This window comes from Ananas comosus, unplaced genomic scaffold, assembly GCF_001540865.1.
Source record: "Ananas comosus cultivar F153 unplaced genomic scaffold, ASM154086v1, whole genome shotgun sequence".
Taxonomy (NCBI): Eukaryota; Viridiplantae; Streptophyta; class Magnoliopsida; order Poales; family Bromeliaceae; genus Ananas; species Ananas comosus.
In genome coordinates, this window is record NW_017890523.1 from 37,106 (window position 1) to 49,418 (window position 12,313).

The window sequence follows — 12,313 nt, forward strand, 5'->3', positions numbered from 1 at the left end:
AAGGCAGAATGACACGAAAAAAAACGATCAGCTGCTTGAGTCTTTCCACTACCGAATGTCTTTCCGTACGAACGCAATATTATGTACGGAAACAAACAGGATATTTTTCCAACGTAGTTTCTCATCGCACGTAATGCAATCTCCCCACAATCCCAAACGAAGCCTTATTAGACGCGCGGTAGAAAGAAAGCATACATTATTGGCGTATAGACAACATTTGCTTGATAATATATTTTAAAAAGGATAATTGCCTATATACCCCTCAAAACTTTGAAAAAATCTTATTTATTCCTATTTTGTTTTTCTTTCTAATATACCCCTTATATGTTCCTCCATTATTTCAAAATACCCCTACAGTTAGAATCCGTTAAATTAATTTGGGTTAAACATGAGTTAAATATCTATTATAGTTAAAAAAAATTGAAAATGTCACTTTTGCCCTTAATTTAAGGGCAAATAAAAAAAGCTGGTAATGATAGAATGATATATTTGAAAATATCAAAAAATAAAATATTTTTTTGTGCCCTAAGGACAAGATAGTATTTGTCGTCATTGTTCATTGAGTCAAGAAGTCAATAAGATAATATAGATTAGTAATGGTATTATTTGTCGGCTCGTACCATTTCATATTACCTAATTATAATAAAAGATTGTATATATATATATGCGCGCAGATACAGACGATCGAGGGCGTAGTTGAGTCAATCTATCCACATCAGTGCATGTTTGGTCCTCAAACTATGAGTCGTCTGATACTGTGATTCTCAAATTTTAATTTGTTGTTATTTATAGTCTGAACTTTTAGAATTTTATAATTAAGTCGATCATATAATCCAATTCTGATTAACTAAATATTGATGTATTGTTAATGCAGAAATAATTTAGTAGTATTTGTCATTAATGATGCGCAAGTAATAACGACCTTGTCTTAGTTTTACATCAACGGTGCGTTTGAGGACCTAAATATCACGTGTCTCATAATTTGAGAATTAAACGTGTAATTTGTCCTTATATCATTATTATGTTTTTTCGGTCGTTGAATAGATTATAAACAATGCCAACACTACAGTTAGCATCCACGTTCATCTTCCATTCCATCCACAGAGTGCAGCCGGCTTCTACCCCGCGTTCATCTTCCATTTCATCCCACCGCTTCCAGCCCTGCTGTTGCCGTCCACCGGTGGAGTGTTTGCCGGCTTCCAACCGCGCAGTTGGTGTCGAAGTTTCCAAAAACCCATCGCTTCCAACCCCGCTGTTGCCGTCCACGTTGCTGAGTGCCTACCGATTCGGATCCCACCGTTGCTATCCATCTATCTTGGTGAGTGCCCATATATATGAAGGAAACTTCAAAACTCCTATGTGGTTTCGTATTTTTTTTTATTTTAGTACTATATGGTTAAAAATGTATTAAGTTATTTATAGTTCGCACTTTCTCACTTTAGTACTATGTGGTTTAAAGTATATCAAGTTAGTATTCTGTGGTTTCATTTTTATATCAAGTTAGTAACATGTGGTTTTATTTTTCTCTTTTTATTATTTATTTCGGGGTTTTTTTTTTCGTTAAAAGAGTGACAAAGTTAAAACTAAAGGATTCTAAAATGAATATTCAATAAATCTAAATAAGATATCTAAAGTTTTTTGTATATAATTTAACAAAATATTAAATCACAAGGTATTAAAGTAAGAAAGTACGAAACCACATGATACTAATTTGATACACTTTAAACAATATGGTACTAAAGTGAGAAAGTACAAAACCATAAGATACTAACTTGATACACTTTAAACCATATGATACGAGAAAGTGCGAAACCACGTGAGGGTATTTAAAGTTTTTCCTAAATTAAATAACAATTCTTTTCTTCTTAGCCTTCATTTAGCCGTAAATGGAGTGTTGTTTGGATTCTTTATGCACTTCTCATCCGATCGGCACCACGGGAGCGGAGCCTTCCCCTTCCAACACATACTCTTTTTCTTTTTTTTTTACCTACACAAATTATTTTTTAAAATTTATCTTACCGTAACATCCCAATAATCTCATATCGAATAAAAAATAATTTTAATTGAAATATATAAGATCTTTCACACTAATAATAATAATCGAACTTAAATATTTTGACCGCTAGCTAAGGCCTAACGAGTTATTATTGTTAACTTATCGAGTTGTTACAATTAATATCAGAACCATATACCAGTCGAAAGTATAAGAGCTAAGTGTATACAGGACAAACTACTACACTAATGGATTTGGTGGGAGCCACCTAAATCTGGCAATCTTGATCCAAACCTGTAGGTACCCGCGGGTTATCCATAAATTTACGGGTATGGGTATCAACTTTTCAAACCCAAAAAATTACGGGTAAAATGGATAGTAACCGACTAAGCAGTGAGCATTTTGGGTAACTATCTGGTATCCGCACATATATTTTTTAATTACAAAATAAATTTTCTTAATTAATATATACTTTTTATTTATTCATCCTAAAAATCCTAACCCTAATTTTTTATTGCGATTCTTTTATATTATGAAATATTTGTGCTTTAAGATTTTAAATATTTTTATTGTATGTTATAATATTTTAAACAATGAGTTATATTATGCCTTTAAAACTTATATATATATGCTTTGCATTTAAAAAATACATGAGCAACAAAAAAAGAATTGTGAGTAACCTGCATATACATCCGCCCACCCGCGAGCGGGTATGGAAAAAGATGTTGGCTACACAAAATTTGTGGATAAATTTTATCCATGTCCAAGTAACCCGCTGGTATAATAATCCGCCTGCGAGTTACCCAACCCGCCTGTTTGCCAAGCCACATTTAGAATCTCACATTGTCTAATAATTCTTTATTGGGTTTGGACATGAAGAGAACATCAGGATCTTACAAGGTGACATACTAATAGATTTGATGGGAGTCACCGCTTGAATCAATAGGAGTCACCTCTAGAATTTCATATCACCTATTTATTTTTTTATCGGATTTGGATCTGAAGAAAAGGAGAGTCTATAACGCCGGTGGAAAAATAATTCTAATTGGAATATACGAGACCTCGCATGCTAATAATAATCATAAGGTTTAAAATATTTTGACTCTCGGTTTGAGCCTAAAAATTTATTATTATTATTATTGTTCGCGGATTGGATCGTTATACGCACCGTAAAAATTTCGGCGAATCATGATATAAAATCCGATAAGATTGGATCGTTATACGCACCGTAAAAGTTTAGTATGAATCGCTTAGAATTCGAACTTGGGTCTCGAATATCAACAACCGACGCTTTGCCACTTGCTCTAGGGACGGCCAGTTGTTTGCTCATTGCTATTCTTATTACAAGAGTGTACCAATGCATCTCTTCTTGGCCTTGCCTATAGATGCCTCCTGTTAGATGGGTGAGCTGTAATTAAAATATACATTCCTCTTTTTTGGTATACAAATAGCTAATATACACTCCAAATAAAAATGTATAATCTATATCCCATCATTCTAATATATTTACAAAAAATTTAAAATTTTAATATATTTTTAAAAAGGTTGACATGACAAAAGGCCTCGGATGAAGGTGTGTGTACTACACACCATTTTTTGAGGTATATAAATAGCATTGCTAAAAAAAAATAATTAAAAATTTTAGTAAAAAAAAAAATAATAAATGCACTTTTTTTCAAGCAGGATATATCCCTCTTTAATCAAATAATAATAATAATAATAATAATAATAATAGTGTATTTTTAAACCATAAGAAAGCCTATATTGTAGGGCGCATTAGATAGCATTACTCAATAATAATTTTTAGCAATCAAACATCCCTTGCACAAACAGCAAAGGATTTGGTGGTTGGTATTCTAGGTCTCATATTCGAAACTTAATTACTTCACATTTTCAACTAAATTTATTTTTAAATAAAATAAATAAAACACGTAACATATTATTTTTTTCTCAGAAAAAAAAAAACCAGCAAAAAACTCAAGTCAATATGATAGTATAGGCTATATATAAGAATAGATAAGGACGAGGGCTTAGTTGAGTCAATTATTATTATTATTATTAGGAAAAATTACATTTTTGGTCCTCAAACTACGAGCCGGGTGGTTTTTGATTCTCAAATTTTTAATTCGTTACAATTTTTTATTTGAACTTTAATTTCTCAGAGTCAATACGATCAAATGTTACAACCTACTTTTGATGGACTAAATACCGATGCATTATCAATGGATAAGTGATGTAGCTAGTAGTATTTACGATTAATCATGTATCAATAATTACGACGTTATGTTACTTTTACATCAATGATATACTGGACGGCTAAAATATTACGTGTCTCTCATAGTTTGAGGACAAACGTGCAATTTGCTCTTATATATCATTATTATTTTTCAGTAGTTGAATAGATTATAAACAATGCCAAGTTGCACCTCTTCTTGACCGCGTGAATACATAGATAGATGCCTAATATGTTTGTTTCATGTAAAAGCAATGAATCCAAGAGTCAGTTTTATATATATATAGCACTAATTATTAGTCTTATCGCAATTCATTTTTTTTAATACTAAAAATTAAAAAAATTATTTTAATCCTTAGATGGATGGGTTATAATTAAAATTTACGTCTCTTTTTTAAATACACAGATAGCAAGATAGATGTACACTTGAAACAAAAATGCATGATTTATATCATATCATTCTAATATTGATAAAATTATGTAAAACTTTAATTTTTTATTTACTAAAAAATTGACAAGAGGAAAGACTTTGGATGAAGATGTGTATGGTGTACACCACAAAGCTCAAAAATAATAATTAAATAAAAGAATATATTTATTAGATCATAGAGAGCTCATATTATAGGGCATCATTATTTATAATAATATACTCATGTAAAAAGAGACGAGCGTACGTGATTAGTAAGTTGTAATTTTTATGCCCGTAGACTGAAAGAACACTAGAGTGCAGGGACTAATAATAGTAAAGGTACCATCCGTCTCTGATGCAAGTGGTAAAGAATTTGATGATTGGTATCGGAGATCTAAATTCGAATTCTAGTTGATTCGCATTTTCAGCTAAGTTTATTTCTAAATGAAATAAACAAAGCGGGTAGCGTGATACCTATCTCTCAATAAATAATAATAATAATAATAATAATAATAATAGTAAAATTATTCTTTGATGCCGCGTTAATTCTCAGCCGGCAGCTACCCAGCTCTCTGTTCTGAGCTTGCTGGCGCGAGAATGTCGGGAGTAGTAGAGCCGATCATATTAGCAGCGGTGGGATGGGTGGCGTCTCCCCTCGTGGCGAAGCTGCTCAACGAAGGCTACCTCAGCTTAGGCATCAACGCGGAGAAGAAGCTGGAGAAGATGAGGGACACCGTCCTCCCGGTGCTGAAATCGGTGATCGAGAAAGCGGAGGGCAGCCCGCACCGGAGCGAGGTGGAGGGCTGGCTGCAGAGGCTGAAAGACGCTTACGACGGCGCGGAGGACGCGCTGGACCGCCTCACCTACGACCGCCTCAGACGCAAGGCTAAGGCAGCCGCAAGGAGCAGCAGTGGTAAGAGGCCAACAAATCCGGTACGTTCTTCTTCCTCTTTTCACGTACCAAAACGTGTGAAATGGGTGATAAAAGGCTGCCGGGACATGCTGTCGCCTCGAAAGATCAAGCTGAAGGTAAGGCTGAAGAAGCTGAAAAAGATCGCCGGCGAAGCCAAGGACCTCAGCACTTTGTTAGGCGCCCAGCCTGAGACAGCAGACAGCAGGCAGACCTTCTCAGTGCCTCCACCGAGAGTGTTCGGCCGCGACGAAGATCGTGATGAAATCATTCGGCGTTTGAAGATAGAACCTGCAGCAGGCGTACCTATACCTATAATTGCCATAGTCGGTCGCCCGGGGGTCGGGAAGACTACTCTTGCACAGTACGTTTGTAAGCAGTTGAGGAGCGAATTAACTGACGGACAACATTTTGATCCCATCATGTGGGTCTACGCATCTCGCAACTTCAACGCATCCAAAATTATGAAAGACATCATACAACAAGCTTCTATCGCAAGCAAGCCACAAGAAGATCTTGGTGACGCTGTTGTAGCCGTCCGTTCCAATCTCGACGCTGTGGTCGCTGGCAAACTTAGCTCGACTGAAGCGCTACGACTAAAAATGAACGAAAAGCTGAACGGGAAGAAGTTCCTGCTCGTGATAGATGATGTTTGGTGCGACGGAGAAGACCGCAAGAAGAATTGGGATACACTATTCAGATGTTTAAGCGAATGCTGCTGTTTGCGGGGGAGCAAGATTTTGGTTACATCTCAAACGAATGATGCGCCGATAAATAGTACTGTTGCTCCTAACGGTGCTGTTCCTGTAGAATACGTTCGTCATTTGGAAGATTTAGCAAAGAATGACTTCTCAGATCTTTTCATTCACTACGCATTGTGGCAATTCGATTCTCACTTAAGAGAAGATTTCAAAGAGAAATGCAGGACAATCGCGGAGAAGTTGAACAAGGACCCTACGGCGGCCAAGATGGTTGGCGAGACGATCGCTACGAAGCTGGCCAATCTCCTTCGTTCGCAAGGTAATTTGCATGCATATTTGGAAACGATCGCAGACAAGGACTGGTCCGGCGACAAAACCAAAGCGCTGATGTGGAGTTTTCGGCATTTGCCGGCACATCTTCAGCGTTGCTTCTCGTACTGTCGCCTGTATCCTAGAGGCTACAAGTTCAAAGCTTTAGAACTGGTTCAGCTCTGGATGGCGCAAGGTTTTATCAAGCCGGGCGATCCGAATGAGAGGGTGGAGGATGCAGGCGACGGTTACCTGAATGATTTGGTGTCCAGATTCTACATTCAGCGTCATAACAGATTCCGCCGCTCCTCTGGGACAGGTAAGCTTGTCTGCTACTACACGTTGCATGAATTGCTGTATGATCTAGCAGAAAAGGTTACTCGCAGTGATTGTGTTAGAATAGAAGGTAATCGTCGGAGCCAGATCCCATCGACTATTCGCCATCTGTGCATACCGGCTGACAAACTGAATGAGGAGGAGGAGGAAATTTGCAAACTGAAGAAACTTCGCACCCTAATCGTCACGAAAGGAGAAAACGTCGTCTCAGACAAAAATGTTGCGACCGGCATCTTCAAGAGCTTAAAAAAGTTGCGCGTGCTGCTGGTTTCGGGATTAAATTTAGAAAATTTGACAAAGTTTATAAGTGAAATGAAGCACCTTCGCATCCTGCAAGTTTCAGGTGCTGGCGAGTTCGTGTTGCTGGAGTCGGTGTCCACTCTGTATCAGCTACATGTGTTGGAAGTAGAAAACGTTAGCTCGCTTCCTGCACGCCTTAATGACTTGGTCGGCTTGCGGTATCTACGGCCTTCTGGCATAGCCGAGATAGGCAAGTTAACTTCCTTGCAAGGCCTAGAGAATTTTCAGGTGAGAAATGAAAAAGGATATGAGCTGGAGCAACTAAAGAACTTGAACGAACTTCGAGGACGCCTGCGCATTGATAATCTTGAGAATGTTGAGAGCAAGGAGAGCGCCATTGCCGCCGATTTGAAAGAAAAGAAGCATCTTGATTCGCTCCAATTGGTATGGCACGACGGTGAGGACAATGTAAATTCTACTTTGGATGCTGAAATTCTTGAGAGTCTCCAATTGCCTCCCAATCTTACCAGCCTTCATCTAGATGGGTATCGAGGACCGTCGTGGCCCGAAAATCAAACATCCAACATTCAAGAACTTGCGCTGAGGAGGTGTGGAATGCTTGAAGAGCTCCCACCTATGGACCAGCTTTACCCTTATTGCAGATCACTCGAGCTTTGGCATATTACTAGACTTGAAGCATTACACACCCTTCCTCCGAGACTTCAAGAATTCACAATATTTCGCGCGCCATTTCTCACCTTCGTAACAAATGAAGACCTGCAGTTGAGCCAAGATGACAAGAGATGCATAAGAGAGGTCATGAGGAACAGGACGCAGGAATGGTTCCAACACCAACGTAAAGAAGACTTAGTCCACAACGAAAGAGAAATGAGGAATTTCATAGCCGGGATGAATGGCCGAGAGCATAGCAACATTGTGCCTGCCGCCGATGCGGATATTGCTGCTGTGTGGGAGAGATGGTTGGAGACGCATGAGCAAAAAACAGAATTAATTTACAGCAGACAAAATGAGGCCAAATTGCTTTTGCCCTCTACCATTACTAGGCTCCGGCTCCAGGGATGCAACATTACCAACCACGCATTGTCGGTATGCCTACAACAAAACCTCCCCTCCCTTACGCGGCTGTTGTTAGTAGATCTCAAAATGATAACCCGTCTACCGTCTGCGGACGTCCTTGCCAACTTAAAATCACTCCAAACTTTAGCTCTGAGCAACTGCTGGGCTCTCACTTCGCTGGGTGGTATAAGATCCCTCCGCCGTCTCGGAAATCTCCTTCTAAACGGATGCCCCTGCTTGGACATTGAAAATGCTGTGCTGCCATCCTCGTTGCAGTATATCCATTTTGAGTATTGTGCAGATGTAGATGCAATCCTAGCCAATGCGAATTTGCCACGTCTATCTCGTCTTACGATTACTCGATGTCGTACACGAGCGGCATCGTTACAGTTTCGCAACCTCCGATCTCTCCACTCCTTGAGTATCCTGGATTGTTCTGGCGTCTCATTCTCGGTGGATTTGCAGGAACTGCACTCTCTAGAATATCTCATTCTGCAGAACTGCTCAAATCTGCAGGCAGTGGTGAATTTGCCCAGGTCACTCAAAAGTTTAGGAATACGCGGATGTCCGATTTTAGAGGCGCAATCCATAAACATCGACCCCCGTTCGCGCATCCGTATGCTTGGCGGCATCCCTGTAGAAGACAACTTCGAAACATGCTCTGTAATGTAGAAAAAGAGGTACGTATCGCCTTCCTGTTCTTACAAATCGGCAAACTTTGAATTCCTGATCTTTCTGTTCTTTTCTTTCTCCTCAGTAGTGCCGAAGTTAATCACAGTCTCTTGATGAATCAGCAAAAATTTTGAAGTACTTCAAACTCTTCTACACCTTGCATGTGTGTTTTGAGATTAGAATTAAGATGATGAACTGACCGAGTTTTAGATTGATATGCTTTATAATCACTCGTCTATCTACCGACTAGTATGTGGATGCATTCGCTTCCGTACTCATCATGCACTTCTATGTAAGTTGCTCTTTCAAGTTTTCTTCTTTCAGGCCATCAAATATAGAATCTGTATTAAAGTGCTAGCGTATAATTTGGTTCTAGGATTGGGGTTTATATTGAAGGTGTTATTGTTAAATATAAAATTATTTAAACACCGTTCTCTTATGGCTTAAGCTTTTAGAGTACAACGATTGTTTCACATAATATCAGAGCAGAAGATTCTGAGTTCGAGTCACGCCAGGCTCTAGCATATTAATTTCCTCCCATTTAATTTAAGCCCACGTTATGGGCCGACTAAAAAGTCTCGAGCCCAAACGTGAGGGAGAGTGTTAAATATAAAAATATTTAAAGATCGTTCTTTGATAGCTTAAGCTTTTAGAGTATAACGGTTGTTTCACAGTTACGATACATTAATACTACAGTTGTATTCTCTAATCGCTGTCCTTCTCAAATCTTAATGCTAAATCAACATGGTTCAGATGCATTCAAAAGTGTGGTCAAAAAGTATTTTATATCAGTTTTCTTACAGTAATTTTCTATGAATTCCAAAATTCAAAGGACAAGATTCATGCATGATTTTGCAATTCAAATTGTATCATTCTAATGTATTTGAACGTTACGTATCACTTTATTTCTCATTGTGCTCACTTATTAGTGTTCTAATTTTATGTCTGCTTCACCATCTTTCTGCAGGTAATTGATGATGGGCTTTTTTTAGCTTCTGAAGATTGGGGGAAAAAAAAAATTTATTAATGGGTATGTATGTTGCTATTGTGTGGATTGTTAATTGTTGTCAAAGAGTTGGTTTGGCCATCCAAAAGAAAAAAAGAAAAAAAAATAAGCAAAAAAAAAAAAACAAAATGAAAACATTAAAAAAAAAATTGTTAATGGGTATGCTATTCTATATATATATATTGCTATTGTGTGGATTGTTAAATGGTGTTGTGAGAAAGGGACGTGCTCCGTGTGCGCGCATTGTGGTCATTAAAATGTACTATGTTTTCATCTTTTTTCTGTCTTAATGTATTATTATTATTATGTTTTCTACAGTGTAAACTAAAGATCTTGTAAACCTGAAATTTATGTGATGTTTGTATGTGAATTTGGGTGTTTTAATTTTGTCCTTGTAGTACAACTACACTATATTTATGTTGTTACTGTTATTTTTACATTTTCATAGTATTATTGTGTAATAAAGTAAACCTTGATCAAGGGAAATGCCGCAATTTATATATTTTGATTTTTGAGTATTGCCACAGATACTACTTTTAAAGATCTTTATTAAAAAACATTAATAATGTATGTGCATTTTAGCCTTGTGACACATAAATTTTACAATTATAGACTTATGTACCAGTACACTGTGTGCTGCATGCAAATTAATTTGTACAGTACAAACTAACAAATGATGAGGTATATGAAGTACTCTATATTATGAAATTAAGGCCTTCTACACAAAAATTTAACAGCAATAGAAATTTAATCAGCTTTTATATTTGTGTAAAATTTTATTGGTTGCTATTAATTCGATAGTTAAAATTGGTATATGTGACATGTCAGAATTTTGCAGAAGCTAATAGTAATTGACATAACTTTATAGCTCATCATATATATATATATATTAATTTTTCGATAGTTCACACACAAACGGAAAGATCTGTCTTTTTTTTTAACAAACAAAACTGACGCTCTCTAAGACAATACATTCGGTCTGATGAAATCTTTGTCCAACAGATATATATATAATATATATATATATAATATATATTATATATATATATATATATATATATATAATAATTATGCGCTAATAGCTATCATAGTAGCGCAACCCTTTGTATATTGAGTTTTTTTCAGCCGTATATTAAAGGATATCGGTGAGGAATATAGTGGCCCCGGTAAATTGATAGTGTCACCTAGGGTCGAGTGGCTGGTGTGTTTAATAGTAAACTACACGGTGAGAATTGACAAAGGTAGATCTACCACGGTAGAAAACCAATAGTACGCAAGGGCTTGTATATCGATAGATAATACGCCGGCACTCTATAGATATATATAGTATATATATATATATATATATATAATATATAATATATATATATATATATATAATAGTATATATATGATGAGGCTATAAATGTATGTCAATACTAGGGGAGCAAACGGATCCGGATTTGTGACCCGCTCCCGTCCCATCCGTCCCCGACAGGCAGTAAATGGAAGAAAATAAACGGTTCGGGGACAAGTGAAATGTGTAAAGTTTTATGATTCGAGACGGATTCGGAGGAACGGGAGAAATTTTGCCGCCTCCGCCCGAATCCGCCCCGAATCCGCCCGCCATGACCCCCCCGAATCGCGCCGCTCGATCCGCCCCGATATTATTGTATTTTAAAAAACATTCTAAAAATAAATACTTTACAAAAAAAGTTCAAAATACAAATAAGTTATTACTCTCATTTCTAATGTATTTGAAACATTTGAATTTTATTTTGAATTGTGATTGATATTTTTAATTTTTACCATTAATATTATTAAATTATATATATAATATTATTAAAAATTATTAATTTATATTTTACAAAATATTAATAATATTATAATTTTATAAAAAATATTAGTTGACGGGACGGATTCGGGGCGCCGGCGGTAGGCGGGTTACGAGACGGGACGAATTATGAGATGTATTTTTTAATCCGTTACGGATTTAGGGCGGGAGGCGGGGCAGAATTTTGCTAGTCGGGGCGGGAGGCGGGGCGGGTCTTCCGCCCCCAGATCCGTCCCGTTTGCATCCCTATCAATTACTATTAGCTTCCGCAAAATTCTGACATGTCACGTATACCAATCTATACAATCTTACTATTTGGGACTACTATTCTGCCACGTGGCAGCCTCTCATTCCCCCTCCAAAACCAATATTTTAACAGAAATTAATCTGCGCCGTCCATTATTTTTCATCGGACGGCTCCCTTTTCGTGCCCCTTCCATACCCGAAGCGCCGCTCTCTCTCTCTCTCTCTCTATCGCCTCTCTCTCTCTCCCTCTGTCACCGCCTCTCTCTCTCTCACCGCGTCTCTCTCTCTCATTGTCTCTCTCCCTCTGTCACCGCCTCTCTCTCTCTCCCTCTGTCACCGCCTCTCTCTCTCTCCGCGCCTCTCTCTCT

The 12,313-nt window shown here is 37.5% G+C and overlaps 1 protein-coding gene across 1 annotated transcript; it reads left to right on the forward strand.

The window, feature by feature from the left end:
- Window positions 1-1,104: 1,104 nt before the first annotated feature.
- LOC109703788 (putative disease resistance RPP13-like protein 1) lies at window positions 1,105-10,253 on the forward strand. Its single transcript, XM_020224505.1, has 3 exons — window positions 1,105-1,318; window positions 5,189-8,888; window positions 9,848-10,253. The coding sequence occupies exon 2, from the start codon at window positions 5,233-5,235 to the stop codon at window positions 8,878-8,880; it is 3,648 nt and encodes a 1,215-aa protein (XP_020080094.1). The 5' UTR covers window positions 1,105-1,318; window positions 5,189-5,232; the 3' UTR covers window positions 8,881-8,888; window positions 9,848-10,253.
- Window positions 10,254-12,313: the final 2,060 nt, after the last annotated feature.